Here is a 15,202-nt window from a genome sequence, read left to right as displayed (position 1 = left end):
GTACTGGCCCAAAGTAGCTCTTGAATGTACTAGCCTAAACTAGCTTTCGAATGTACTAGCCTAAACTAGCTCTTGAATGTACTAGCCCTAACTAGCTCTTGAATGTACTGGCCCAAAGTAGCTCTTGAATGTACTGGCCCAAACTATCTCTTGAATGTACTGGCCCAAACTAGCTCTTGAATGTATTAGCCTAAACTAGCTCTTGAATGTACTTGCCCAAAGTAGCTGTTGTATGTACAAGCCCAACTAGCTCTTGAATGTACTAGCCCAAACTATCCCTTGAATGTACTAGCCCAAACTATCTCTTGAATGTACTGGCCCAAACTAGCTCTTGAATGTACTAGCCCAAACTAGCTTTCGAATGTACTAGCCCTAACTAGCTCTTGAATGTACTGGCCCAAAGTAGCTCTTGAATGTACTGGCCCAAACTATCCCTTGAATGTACTGGCCCAAACTATCTTTTGAATGTACAGGCCCAAAGTATCTCTTGAATATACTGGCCCAGACTATCTCTTGAATGTATTTGCCTGAACTAGCTCTAGAATATACTGGCCCCAACTATGTCTTAAATGTACTGGCCCGAACTATCTCTTGAATGTACTGGCCCAAACTATCTCTTGAATATACTGGCCCAAAGTAGCTCTTGAATGTACTGGTCCAAACTAGCTCTTGAATGTACTGGCCCAAACGATCTCTTGAATAAACTGGCCCAAACTATCTCTCGAATGTACTGGTCCAAGCTATTTCTTGAACATACTGGCCCAAACTAGCTCTTGACTGTACTGGCCCAAGGTAACTCTCGAATGTACTGGCCTATACTAGCTCTTGAATGTACTGGCCCAAACTAGCTCTCGAATGTACTGGCCCTTGAATGTACTGGCCCAAACTATCTCTGGAATACTAGTATACTGGCCCAAACTATCTCTTGAATGTACTGGCCCAAACGATCTCTTGAATAAACTGGCCCAAACTAGTATGGTTTATGGTCCTGTCATATTCTGCTATAACCAGTGTGATGAAGCCACCATTCTCTTTTGATGATCAGGAAATAAACTGCATTTTCTCATGACATTAGATTACAACTTTTTCATGCTACCTATTGTAATTAATTGGTTTGTAACCTGTACATGTTGAATGTGATTTGTCCATTTACCTCTGGCGATAGCTGTGGTACATCTTTTAGTCTTAGGATGGATCAATGCTTTTAGGCAATATAAATCACTACAGAGTTGCATCCCTTTGTCGTATGAGGATATGCATGTGGTGGGTTCAATCGCTTGATTGGCATTCTAGTTGGTAAGTGTGTTGCATGGGTCTACTACATGGGTGTGTTACATGGGTCTACTACATGGGTGTGTTACATGGGTCTGCTTCATAGGTGTGTTACATAGGTCTACTACATGGGTGTGTTACATGGGTTGGTTGGTTTGTTGTTTAACGCCGCACTCAGCACTATTCCAGCTATATGACGGCGGTTTGTGTTACATGGGTGTGTTACATGGGTCTGCTTCATGGGTGTGTTATATGGATGTGTTACATAGGTGTATTACATGGGTCTGTTACATGGGTGTGATACATGGATCTGCTACAGTGGTGTGTTATATGGGTCTGCTACAGTGGTGTGTTATATGGGTGTGTTACATGGATGCGTTACATGGGTCTGATACATGGGTGTGTTAGATTGGTCTGCTTCATGGATGTTTTACATGGGTCTGTTATATGGGTGTGTTATATGGGTCTGCTACAGTGGTGTGCTAAATGGGTGTGTTACATGGGTGTGTTACACGGGTCTGTTACATGGGTGTGATACATGGATCTGCTACAGTGGTGTGTTAATATGGGTCTGCTACAGTGGTGTGTTATATCGGTGTGTTACATGGATGTGTTACATGGGTCTGATACATGGGTGTGTTAGATTGGTCTGCTTCATGGATGTGTTACATGGGTCTGTTATATGGGTGTGTTATATGGGTCTGCTACAGTGGTGTGCTAAATGGGTGTGTTACATGGGTCTACTACATGGGCGTGTTACATGGATCTGCTGCATGGGTGTGTTACATTGATCTGCTACATGGGTGTGTTATATTGGTCTACTACATGGGTGTGTTACATGGATCTGCTACAGTGGTGTGTTATATGGGTCTGCTACAGTGGTGTGCTATATGGGTGTGTTACATGGATGTGTTACATGGGTCTGATACATGGGTGTGTTATATGGGTCTGCTACATGGGCGTGTTACATGGATCTGCTACATGGGTGTGTTAGATTGGTCTGTTACATGGATCTGCTACATGGATGTGTTACATGGATCTGTTTCATGGGTGTGTTAGATTTGTCTGCTACATGGATGTGTTACATGGATCTGCTATATGATTGTGTTACATGGGTCTGCTGCATGGGTATGTTACATGGGTCTGCTGCATGGGTCCGTTACATGGGTATGTTACATGGGTCTGTTACATGGGTCTGTTACATGGGTCTGCTGCATGGGTATGTTACATGGGTCTGCTGCATGGGTATGTTACATGGGTCTGCTGCATGGGTATGTTATATGGGTCTGTTACATGGGTCTGTTACATGGGTCTGCTGCATGGGTATGTTACATGGGTCTGCTGCATGGGTATGTTACATGGGTCTGTTACATTGGTCTGTTACATGGGTCTGCTGCATGGGTATGTTACATGGGTCTGTTACATGGGTATGTTACGTGGGTCTGTTACATTGGTCTGTTACATGGGTCTGTTACATGGATCCGTTACATGGGTATGTTACATGGGTCTGTTACATGGGTCTGTTAGAACATGTTGTAAGAAGCCAACTTCCATTTATTCATGCGCCTTTGCTTTGCTACACAGATTAAGAAATGAAGCATATGTGACCCGGAGTTCATTAACCCTTGTAATCAACATGAAACAACCTAATTTTATGTTGCCAACTCAATACTGTGTCTTAACGTTTCTAACACCTAAGAAGTTGACAGCGGATCCTTGCTGATTCCATCGTTCCAGATGAGGCTGTTCCCCTACAGCTAATTACCCAACACATGGAGTCGGCCTGTACATGGGAGCAAAAACATCTTCGAGAAACCCAATCTGTTGTTGATGATATAGTTCGGATATTAAAGGTAAATATTTTACATTCTATAGAAAATATCAAAGGTATAAAACTTTGCAATAGGCTATTGGTGCCTGAATGGCCATTCTCAGGTCACATGACTGTCTAAACCAGATTGATTAAACTACCACGTGACTGGAGGAGAGACGAGAAGTTTTCCATGCATTTCTCCTGGGACAAGAAAAAGCTGGCATAAATTCACAGAGGCTGATTTGAAGGCTTACACAGTGTTCTGACACGTGGGAATTGAAAAGGAAATTACACAGTGCCAAAAATAAGACACTAGATAAATGTTGCACAGTCCATTAAATTAAATGCACACAAAAATAGTTGATTCAGAGCCATCTTCAATTACATCAAGGCAAGAAGTTTCTGTTTCCAATTTCAACATTTAAAATTCTTTCAAATCTCTAATTTTAATGAGGACAAATAATACAATTTAAACCAGAATTGTGAAAAATGTGTAGCAATGTCAAGGACGATGGAACTAATGAAACTAAATGGCGTCACACTTATAAAGCAACGCTGTGCAGAGACAGGGAAACACTTCCATTGTGACTCCATACTACCTCAGTGACATGAGGGGGAGATTAGTGAGTGACATCACTCAAAAAGTGGTGTTTGCTGTTGGTTGCTTTGTTCATGAGGACGTTCCTTTCGACGGAAGAAACCTAAGACGTGGTTAAAAGTAACAACATGTCATTTGAAGAAGTGTTGTTCCTTTTGACGTTGCGCACTGCAGACATTGTGTCTGTGTAATAAAGGTAATTATACACTAATCCATGGCTATACATCGTGAAACATGAATAAAACAGAATTCATGTTGCCCAAACTGACATTTTGCTCCACACCCGTCCTCGTCCATTCCTTCAACTGTCCTCCATCTGTCCTCCATCTGTCCTCCATCTGTCCCCCATCTGTCCTCCATGTGTCCTCCATATGTCCTCCATCTGTCCCCCATCTGTCCTCCATCTGTCCTCCATCTGTCCTCCATCTGTCCCCCATCTGTCCTCCATATGTCCTCCATATGTCCTCCATCTGTCCCCCATCTGTCCTCCATATGTCCCCCATCTGTCCTCCATCTGTCCTCCATCTGTCCCCCGTCTGTCCTCCATCTGTCCTCCATCTGTCCTCCATCTGTCCCCGTCTGTCCTCCATCTGTCCTCCATCTGTCCTCCATATGTCCTCCATCTGTCCTTCATCTGTCCCCCGTCTGTCCTCCATCTGTCCTCCATCTGTCCTCCATCTGTCCTCCATCTGTCCCCCATCTGTCCTCCATCTGTCCTCCATCTGTCCATCTGTCCCCCGTCTGTCCTCCATCTGTCCTTCAACTGTCTCCATCTGTCCTCCATCTGTCCCCCGTCTGTCCTCCATCTGTCCTCCATCTGTCCTCCAACTGTCCTCCATCTGTCCTCCATCTGTCCTCCAACTGTCCTCCATCTGTCCTCCATATGTCCTCCATCTGTCCTCCATCTGTCCCCCATCTGTCCTCCATATGTCCTCCATATGTCCTCCATCTGTCCCCCATCTGTCCTCCATATGTCCCCCATCTGTCCTCCATCTGTCCTCCATCTGTCCTCCATCTGTCCCCCGTCTGTCCTCCATCTGTCCTCCATCTGTCCTCCATCTGTCCTCCATCTGTCCCCCGTCTGTCCTCCATCTGTCCTCCATATGTCCTCCATCTGTCCTCCATCTGTCCTCCATCTGTCCTCCATCTGTCCTTCATCTGTCCCCCGTCTGTCCTCCGTCTGCCCTCCATCTGTCCTCCATCTGTCCCCCATCTGTCCCCCATCTGTCCTCCATCTGTCCTCCATCTGTCCCCCATCTGTCCTCCATCTGTCCTCCATCTGTCCCCCGTCTGTCCTCCATCTGTCCTTCAACTGTCCTCCATCTGTCCTCCATCTGTCCCCCGTCTGTCCTCCATCTGTCCTCCATCTGTCCTCCAACTGTCCTCCATCTGTCCTCCATCTGTCCTCCAACTGTCCTCCAACTGTCCTCCATCTGTCCTCCAACTGTCCTCCATCTGTCCTCCATCTGTCCTCCATCTGTCCCCCGTCTGTCCTCCATCTGTCCTTCAACTGTCCTCCATCTGTCCTTCAACTGTCCTCCATCTGTCCTCCATCTGTCCTCCATCTGTCCCCCGTCTGTCCTCCATCTGTCCTCCATCTGTCCTCCATCTGTCCTCCAACTGTCCTCCATCTGTCCTCCATCTGTCCTTCATCTGTCCCCCGTCTGTCCTCCGTCTGCCCTCCATCTGTCCTCCATCTGTCCCCCATCTGTCCCCCATCTGTCCTCCATCTGTCCTCCATCTGTCCCCCATCTGTCCTCCATCTGTCCTCCATCTGTCCCCCGTCTGTCCTCCATCTGTCCTTCAACTGTCCTCCATCTGTCCTCCATCTGTCCCCCGTCTGTCCTCCATCTGTCCTCCATCTGTCCTCCAACTGTCCTCCATCTGTCCTCCATCTGTCCTCCAACTGTCCTCCAACTGTCCTCCATCTGTCCTCCAACTGTCCTCCATCTGTCCTCCATCTGTCCTCCATCTGTCCCCCGTCTGTCCTCCATCTGTCCTTCAACTGTCCTCCATCTGTCCTTCAACTGTCCTCCATCTGTCCTCCATCTGTCCTCCATCTGTCCCCCGTCTGTCCTCCATCTGTCCTCCATCTGTCCTCCATCTGTCCTCCAACTGTCCTCCATCTGTCCTCCATCTGTCCTCCATCTGTCCCCCATCTGTCCTCCATGTGTCCTCCATATGTCCTCCATCTGTCCCCCATCTGTCCTCCATCTGTCCTCCATCTGTCCTCCATCTGTCCCCCATCTGTCCTCCATATGTCCTCCATATGTCCTCCATCTGTCCCCCATCTGTCCTCCATATGTCCCCCATCTGTCCTCCATCTGTCCTCCATCTGTCCCCCGTCTGTCCTCCATCTGTCCTCCATCTGTCCTCCATCTGTCCCCGTCTGTCCTCCATCTGTCCTCCATCTGTCCTCCATATGTCCTCCATCTGTCCTTCATCTGTCCCCCGTCTGTCCTCCATCTGTCCTCCATCTGTCCTCCATCTGTCCTCCATCTGTCCCCCATCTGTCCTCCATCTGTCCTCCATCTGTCCCCCATCTGTCCTCCATCTGTCCTCCATCTGTCCATCTGTCCCCCGTCTGTCCCCCATCTGTCCTTCAACTGTCTCCATCTGTCCTCCATCTGTCCCCCGTCTGTCCTCCATCTGTCCCCCATCTGTCCTCCAACTGTCCTCCATCTGTCCTCCATCTGTCCTCCAACTGTCCTCCATCTGTCCTCCATATGTCCTCCATCTGTCCTCCATCTGTCCCCCATCTGTCCTCCATATGTCCTCCATATGTCCTCCATCTGTCCCCCATCTGTCCTCCATATGTCCCCCATCTGTCCTCCATCTGTCCTCCATCTGTCCTCCATCTGTCCCCCGTCTGTCCTCCATCTGTCCTCCATCTGTCCTCCATCTGTCCCCCATCTGTCCCCCATCTGTCCTCCATCTGTCCTCCATCTGTCCCCCATCTGTCCTCCATCTGTCCTCCATCTGTCCCCCGTCAGTCCTCCATCTGTCCTTCAACTGTCCTCCATCTGTCCTCCATCTGTCCCCCGTCTGTCCTCCATCTGTCCTCCATCTGTCCTCCAACTGTCCTCCAACTGTCCTCCATCTGTCCTCCATCTGTCCTCCATCTGTCCCCCATCTGTCCTCCATGTGTCCTCCATATGTCCTCCATCTGTCCCCCATCTGTCCTCCATCTGTCCTCCATCTGTCCTCCATCTGTCCCCCATCTGTCCTCCATATGTCCTCCATATGTCCTCCATCTGTCCCCCATCTGTCCTCCATATGTCCCCCATCTGTCCTCCATCTGTCCTCCATCTGTCCCCCGTCTGTCCTCCATCTGTCCTCCATCTGTCCTCCATCTGTCCCCGTCTGTCCTCCATCTGTCCTCCATCTGTCCTCCATATGTCCTCCATCTGTCCTCCAACTGTCCTCCATCTGTCCTCCATCTGTCCTCCATCTGTCCCCCGTCTGTCCTCCATCTGTCCTTCAACTGTCCTCCATCTGTCCTTCAACTGTCCTCCATCTGTCCTCCATCTGTCCTCCATCTGTCCCCCGTCTGTCCTCCATCTGTCCTCCATCTGTCCTCCATCTGTCCTCCAACTGTCCTCCATCTGTCCTCCATCTGTCCTTCATCTGTCCCCCGTCTGTCCTCCGTCTGCCCTCCATCTGTCCTCCATCTGTCCCCCATCTGTCCCCCATCTGTCCTCCATCTGTCCTCCATCTGTCCCCCATCTGTCCTCCATCTGTCCTCCATCTGTCCCCCGTCTGTCCTCCATCTGTCCTTCAACTGTCCTCCATCTGTCCTCCATCTGTCCCCCGTCTGTCCTCCATCTGTCCTCCATCTGTCCTCCAACTGTCCTCCATCTGTCCTCCATCTGTCCTCCAACTGTCCTCCAACTGTCCTCCATCTGTCCTCCAACTGTCCTCCATCTGTCCTCCATCTGTCCTCCATCTGTCCCCCGTCTGTCCTCCATCTGTCCTTCAACTGTCCTCCATCTGTCCTTCAACTGTCCTCCATCTGTCCTCCATCTGTCCTCCATCTGTCCCCCGTCTGTCCTCCATCTGTCCTCCATCTGTCCTCCATCTGTCCTCCAACTGTCCTCCATCTGTCCTCCATCTGTCCTCCATCTGTCCCCCATCTGTCCTCCATGTGTCCTCCATATGTCCTCCATCTGTCCCCCATCTGTCCTCCATCTGTCCTCCATCTGTCCTCCATCTGTCCCCCATCTGTCCTCCATATGTCCTCCATATGTCCTCCATCTGTCCCCCATCTGTCCTCCATATGTCCCCCATCTGTCCTCCATCTGTCCTCCATCTGTCCCCCGTCTGTCCTCCATCTGTCCTCCATCTGTCCTCCATCTGTCCCCGTCTGTCCTCCATCTGTCCTCCATCTGTCCTCCATATGTCCTCCATCTGTCCTTCATCTGTCCCCCGTCTGTCCTCCATCTGTCCTCCATCTGTCCTCCATCTGTCCTCCATCTGTCCCCCATCTGTCCTCCATCTGTCCTCCATCTGTCCCCCATCTGTCCTCCATCTGTCCTCCATCTGTCCATCTGTCCCCCGTCTGTCCTCCATCTGTCCTTCAACTGTCTCCATCTGTCCTCCATCTGTCCCCCGTCTGTCCTCCATCTGTCCCCCATCTGTCCTCCAACTGTCCTCCATCTGTCCTCCATCTGTCCTCCAACTGTCCTCCATCTGTCCTCCATATGTCCTCCATCTGTCCTCCATCTGTCCCCCATCTGTCCTCCATATGTCCTCCATATGTCCTCCATCTGTCCCCCATCTGTCCTCCATATGTCCCCCATCTGTCCTCCATCTGTCCTCCATCTGTCCTCCATCTGTCCCCCGTCTGTCCTCCATCTGTCCTCCATCTGTCCTCCATCTGTCCTCAATCTGTCCCCCGTCTGTCCTCCATCTGTCCTCCATATGTCCTCCATCTGTCCTCCATCTGTCCTCCATCTGTCCTCCATCTGTCCTTCATCTGTCCCCCGTCTGTCCTCCGTCTGCCCTCCATCTGTCCTCCATCTGTCCCCCATCTGTCCCCCATCTGTCCTCCATCTGTCCTCCATCTGTCCCCCATCTGTCCTCCATCTGTCCTCCATCTGTCCCCCGTCTGTCCTCCATCTGTCCTTCAACTGTCCTCCATCTGTCCTCCATCTGTCCCCCGTCTGTCCTCCATCTGTCCTCCATCTGTCCTCCAACTGTCCTCCATCTGTCCTCCATCTGTCCTCCAACTGTCCTCCAACTGTCCTCCATCTGTCCTCCAACTGTCCTCCATCTGTCCCCCGTCTGTCCTCCATCTGTCCTTCAACTGTCCTCCATCTGTCCTTCAACTGTCCTCCATCTGTCCTCCATCTGTCCTCCATCTGTCCCCCGTCTGTCCTCCATCTGTCCTCCATCTGTCCTCCATCTGTCCTCCAACTGTCCTCCATCTGTCCTCCATCTGTCCTCCATCTGTCCCCCGTCTGTCCTTCAACTGTCCTCTATCTGTCCTTCAACTGTCCTCCATCTGTCCCCCATCTGTCCTCCATCTGTCCTCCATCTGTCCTCCATCTGTCCCCCGTCTGTCCTCCATATGTCCTTCAACTGTCCTCCATCTGTCCCCCATCTGTCCTCCATCTGTCCTCCATCTGTCCTCCATCTGTCCCCCATCTTTCCTCCATCTGTCCTCCATATGTCCTCCATATGTCCCCCGTCTGTCCTCCATCTGTCCTTCAACTGTCCTCCATCTGTCCTCCATCTGTCCCCCGTCTGTCCTCCATCTGTCCTCCAACTGTCCTCCATATGTCCTTCAACTGTCCTCCATCTGTCCTTCAACTGTCCTCCATCTGTCCTCCATATGTCCCCCGTCTTTCATCCATCTGTCCTTCAACTGTCCTCCATCTGTCCTCCAACTGTCCTCCATCTGTCCCCCGTCTGTCCCCCGTCTGTCCCCCATCTGTCCTCCATCTGTCCTCCATCTATCCCCCATCTGTCCTCCAACTGTCCTCCATCTGTCCCCCGTCTGTCCCCCGTCCGTCCTCCATCTGTCCTCCATCTGTCATTCATCTGTCCTCCATCTGTCCTTCAACTGTCCTCCATCTGTCCTCCAACTGTCCTCCATCTGTCCCCCATCTGTCCTCCATCTGTCCTCCATCTGTCCTCCATATGTCCCCCATCTGTCCTCCATCTGTCCCCCATCTGTCCTCCATCTGGTCTCACACCTTGACACACTGCTTCGCTGGTCATCAAGTTTGGGGGCACTACAAACCCATTGAACCTTGCTACCCCATAATGCAACAGCTTAATGCCCCTTTAAGTTCGGATATATCTAAATTCCATCCTAACACTTGGTAAACACGACACTCTTTCCGCCAAAACCCGATCCGAGGTATCACGGCAGATGAATCATCAAGCCACTTCATTTATAAACATGAAGACGGAGTCCCATCGCCCCCGGCAGTGACGACCTAAACTTCGTCTTCTGCTGTACAAGCTAGTGACCTCCCTGGTGACCTTCACGCCACTAGTACCGCGATAGTGTAGATGTCTGACAAGCCATCAGACCCCGGTCTCCGATCTCACCTGATTACTGTGGAATCATCAGACAACTTGCTGATGTCTGTCGGTAGGAACTGGTTGATTGGAGAGATACACAATGTCCACGACTAAATACCCACGAGAGGGAGCTGCAATATATTGCCACAGATTTACATTGGACATGTTTGAATGCAATAGTGTGGACGTTGTTGACTGTATCAAATTTACCTTCATACAAATCTGGTCCCACGTGATCTTACACTGAGACACCAACTACAACAGTTGTGAGGAAGTATGATTTAGTTAATAGATTTGAGTTTGAGACAGAATATGTTACTGCTTCAAAACACGCAATGCGTGACTGTGAAGGGAACTGTTTAATAGGCGTTTCTAAGAAGTTGACGGATGACAAAGTAGACACAATTTATGGATAACAACTCCTTTATTTTACTGTAATGGCGAAGTTTCGGCATAGATCCTTATACCGTTGTCTTGCTTTACAACAGTATTAGGATCTATACCGAAACTTTGTCACATGGCAGCGTCCTATTAACGACGTCATCAAATTGCGAGCGCACGTTCGAAATTCCAGAAATGACGTCACGACCGAACACTGTTTTATCATGAAATGAAACACGCTTCGTTCTTCATTGTTCTTGGAGATTTATCGCGTAGGTGTCTTATATAGTAAAATAAAGACGTTGTTATCCAGCAAATAAGATTATTCATTTTTTATTCAAGTTAACTTTCACAAGGAAAAATGTTTCCGTAAAAAATCCAGTCGGGGGGCAACTGCCCTCCCAGCAATATTCCACCTATATGGAGGCGGTCTATAATATTCGAGTCTGGACCAGACAATCCAATGATTGACATCATGAGCATTGATCCTCGCAATTGGGAAACCATTACATGCATCAACCAAGTCAGCGGGCCAGACCGCCCGATCCCGTTAGTCGCCTCTTACGACAAGCATAGTCGCCTTTTACGGCAAGCATTGGTTGCTGAAGGCCTATTCTACCCGGATCTTCACTGGTCTGTGAGCCAGGAAATCCCATAAGTCAGAATAGCTTGTTAGTTAGGAAATCCCGTTAGTCAGGACAGCTTTTTAGTCAGGAGATCCTGTTAGTCAGGAAACCCCGTTAGTCAGGACAGTTTGTTAGTCAGGAAAATGTCGTTAGTCAGGACAGCTTGTTAGTCAGAAAAAAAACGTTAGTCAGGACAGCTTGTTAGTCAGGAAATACCGTTAGTCATGACAGCTTGTTAGTCAGGAAATCCCGTTAGTCAGGACAGCTTATTAGTCAGGAAACACCATCAGTCAGGACAGCTTGTTAGTCAGGAAATCCAGGAAATGGCGGTAGTCAGAAAACCCCATTAGTCAGGACAGCTTGTTATTCCGGAAATCCCGTTAGTCGGGAAACCCCGTTAGTCAGGACAGCTTGTGATTCAGGAAATCCCGTTAGTTGGGAAACCCCGTTAGTCAGGACAGCTTGTTATTCCGGAAATCCCATTAGTCGGGAAACCCCGTTAGTCAGGACAGCTTGTTAGTCAGGAAATCCCGTTAGTCGGGAAACCCCGTTAGTCAGGACAGCTTTTTAGTCAGGAGATCCTGTTAGTCAGGAAACCCCGTTAGTCAGGACAGCTTGTTAGTCAGAAAACCCCGTTAGTCGGGGCGGCTTGTTGGTCAGGAAATCCCGTTAGTCAGGACAGCTTGTTATTCAGGAAACCCCGTTAGTTGGGACAGCTTGTTATTCAGGAAATCTCGTTAGTCGGGAGACCCCGTTAGTCAGGGTAGCTTATTAGTCTGAAAGCACTCCCTTCCAAACAAGTAGACAAATACTGAACATTAATCTGTATTAATAATGTGCTACTTTGTCTGGATCGTGTCTCTTGTATCGGCTCCATAAGGATTAACATAGTTTCCTTCTGCCCCATGCCTGTGATGCGATCACCTGTGCCAACATACAACATCAATACACAAGAAGGACCAGTCTTCACTAGCCGCCGACAAAGATTCCCCTGCAAGACAGCTGTGGAAATTGAATTGAAAGTGAATGAATCACTGAAACTCAGTGATGACACCAAGTGTTCGCGTCACCCGGACGGGGTGAAACTCAGTGATGACACCAAGTGTTCGCGTCACCCGGACGGGGTGAAACTCAGTGATGACACCAGGTGTTCGCGTCACCCGGACGGGGTGAAACTCAGTGATGACACCAAGTGTTCGCGTCACCCGGACGGGGTGAAACTCAGTGATGACACCAGGTGTTCGCGTCACCCGGACGGGGTGAAACTCAGTGATGACACCAAGTGTTCGCGTCACCCGGACGGGGTGAAACTCAGTGATGACACCAAGTGTTCGCGTCACCCGGACGGGGTGAAACTCAGTGATGACACCAGGTGTTCGCGTCGACCGGATGGGGTGAAACTCAGTGATGACACCAAGTGTTCGCGTCACCCGGACGGGGTGAAACTCAGTGATGACACCAGGTGTTCGCGTCACCCGGACGGGGTGAAACTCAGTGATGACACCAGGTGTTCGCGTCACCCGGACGGGGTGAAACTCAGTGATGACACCAAGTGTTCGCGTCACCCGGACGGGGTGAAACTCAGTGATGACACCAGGTGTTCGCGTCACCCGGATGGGGTGAAACTCAGTGATGACACCAAGTGTTCGCGTCACCCGGACGGGGTGAAACTCAGTGATGACACCAGGTGTTCGCGTCACCCGGACGGGGTGAAACTCAGTGATGACACCAAGTGTTCGCGTCACCCGGACGGGGTGAAACTCAGTGATGACACCAGGTGTTCGCGTCACCCGGACGGGGTGAAACTCAGTGATGACACCAAGTGTTCGCGTCACCCGGACGGGGTGAAACTCAGTGATGACACCAGGTGTTCGCGTCACCCGGACGGGGTGAAACTCAGTGATGACACCAGGTGTTCGCGTCACCCGGACGGGGTGAAACTCAGTGATGACACCAGGTGTTCGCGTCACCCGGACGGGGTGAAACTCAGTGATGACACCAGGTGTTCGCGTCACCCGGATGGGGTGCAGGGGGGCATAGAAACAGAAAACCATTTCACAACGCTGGTCAACTGTTTGTAATTAACAAGACCTTAGGGTGATATTGTCACGTGACAGTCACTACCAAACTCTGTGTGTGTGTGTGTGGGGGGGGGGGGGGGGGGGGGGGGGGGGGGGGGAGGGGGGGGGTAGTTATACATAACTCACTGTCGAGAGAGGGTCGCCAACATTGGGTCTGACCAACACTCTGAATTACGGTCTTTGTTACAACAACAATGTTACATTCATAAAGGGTGAGTTGTTGTCATCTTGTAAGAAGAGGGTTTTAAAATGATCAAAGTCACTGTAAATTCGGTTACTAACAAATAATTAATATGTTTTTTTATTAAATACGTTGCCCTTTGAGGTTAATAAATGTAATTCATGTAATCCTATGAAAGGAGATAAGATGTGTTTGAGATTAGAAACTGTTTAACTGATGAGATCATCATTATTTTGTGATCACACACATATGTATAAATATTGTATGAATTGCTTTTACGTCATTCACAATCATGGCTCTGCGACTTGTAGAATACGTTACGTCAGCCCGCGGAACCCAGCAGGTTCTCTTTGAAGGATACTTGTTCAAGAAGAATGCAAAAAGACAGACAGCACAACACTGGCGTTGTGTAATTAAATCTTGCTCCGGCAAGTGCACTACTGTTGGTGATTTTGTGAGGAATGTGTCGGAGCACAACCACCCTCCAGAGAATTCAAACCGAGTTCGTTTTGTCAGCAACATGAGGAAGAGAGCAAGAGAGGAAACAACCCCGATACAACTGCTCTACAACCAACAGATCGCTGAAGAAGATGATGACCAAGCCCAAGCCCTCCCTGCCTTCCCCAGCATGTGCAGTGCCCTTTGCCGCCACAGACGGAAGACCATACCCGTCCTGCCTTCCCCAGCATGTGCAGTGCCCTTTGCCGCCACAGACGGAAGACCATACCCGTCCTGCCCCAAACCAGAGCCCACGTGGACCTAGATGATGCCTGGAGCCATACATCAGATGGGGACCACTTCCTCCTATCCCCAAGATCCTTGCCTTTGTCACAGTTGAGCAGCTACAGATCCTACAAGGTGCTGTGATTATATACATGGATGGTACCTTTACCGCCTGCCCTGCCCTTTGGGATCAAGTGTACATACTTCACGTCAGAAGTGGATCTGCCAGCTATCCTGTAGTTTATGCTTTGCTACCCGACCACCAGATGACAACGTACAGAAGACTGTTCAGCCTTTTGAAGACCCATGTTGCAGACAACCTGAACAGAGAACTTGCCCCCACTCGCCTGCAGACAGATTTTGAACAAGCAGCAATCCGTGCCATCCAGCTGGAGTTACCCAACGCTGAAGTCAAGGGCTGCTTCTTCCACTACAGCCAAGCTATATGGAGGAAGACACAAGACCTCGGGTTGGATGTAGCCTATAAAGAAGATCCAGCAGTGCAACAGCGGATTACTTTAGACTAGCGCTTCTCCCTGCAGATGATGTCCAAGACGCCTGGCTAGAAGCGATGCAGCACACACCTGATCTACCAAGAGCTGAGACCTTCAACGACTACATGGTACTGACTTGAGTAGATTCCCAATCGGGAATCGGGAGATTCCGATTCTCCTATGAAATCATCATGACACCACTGGCCCGAGGACAACAACCTGGAAGACTTCCACAACAAGCTGAACAGAAGTCTTCCTCACCAACAAACCAACATCTACCGTCTGATAGAAGTCTTCCAAATGAATGAGAAAGCGGACCGTGAGGTTGACAATAGACTCTAGAGAATGAAAGATCAGCTGACCCAAGGGAGGAAAAGTCCAATCCAGTTCCTTGATGCTGCAGGTCACCTATTGAAGATTGGATAGCCATTATCCGCCGTTATGATGCTTTGAATGTTGAATTACGTCATTAATTCTTGTTAAACATGGTTCAAATTTATAA

General features: G+C 49.6%; 2 protein-coding genes across 2 annotated transcripts; both read left to right on the top strand.

Moving 5' to 3' along the window:
* Nucleotides 1-12,126: 12,126 nt before the first annotated feature.
* Nucleotides 12,127-13,302, top strand: LOC139474092 (thioredoxin domain-containing protein 2-like). Its single transcript, XM_071256958.1, has one exon. It carries the CDS (start codon nt 12,127-12,129, stop codon nt 13,300-13,302), a length of 1,176 nt encoding a protein of 391 aa, XP_071113059.1.
* A 473-nt stretch (nt 13,303-13,775) lies between these two features.
* Nucleotides 13,776-14,246, top strand: LOC139474091 (uncharacterized). Its single transcript, XM_071256957.1, has one exon. It carries the CDS (start codon nt 13,776-13,778, stop codon nt 14,244-14,246), a length of 471 nt encoding a protein of 156 aa, XP_071113058.1.
* Nucleotides 14,247-15,202: the final 956 nt, after the last annotated feature.

This window comes from Haliotis cracherodii, unplaced genomic scaffold (assembly GCF_022045235.1).
Source record: "Haliotis cracherodii isolate W230 unplaced genomic scaffold, xgHalCrac1.p SCAF_3, whole genome shotgun sequence".
Lineage (NCBI taxonomy): Eukaryota > Metazoa > Mollusca > Gastropoda > Lepetellida > Haliotidae > Haliotis > Haliotis cracherodii.
The sequence above is the reverse complement of the archived record's forward strand: the minus strand, read 5'-3'. Positions and strand labels throughout refer to the sequence as shown.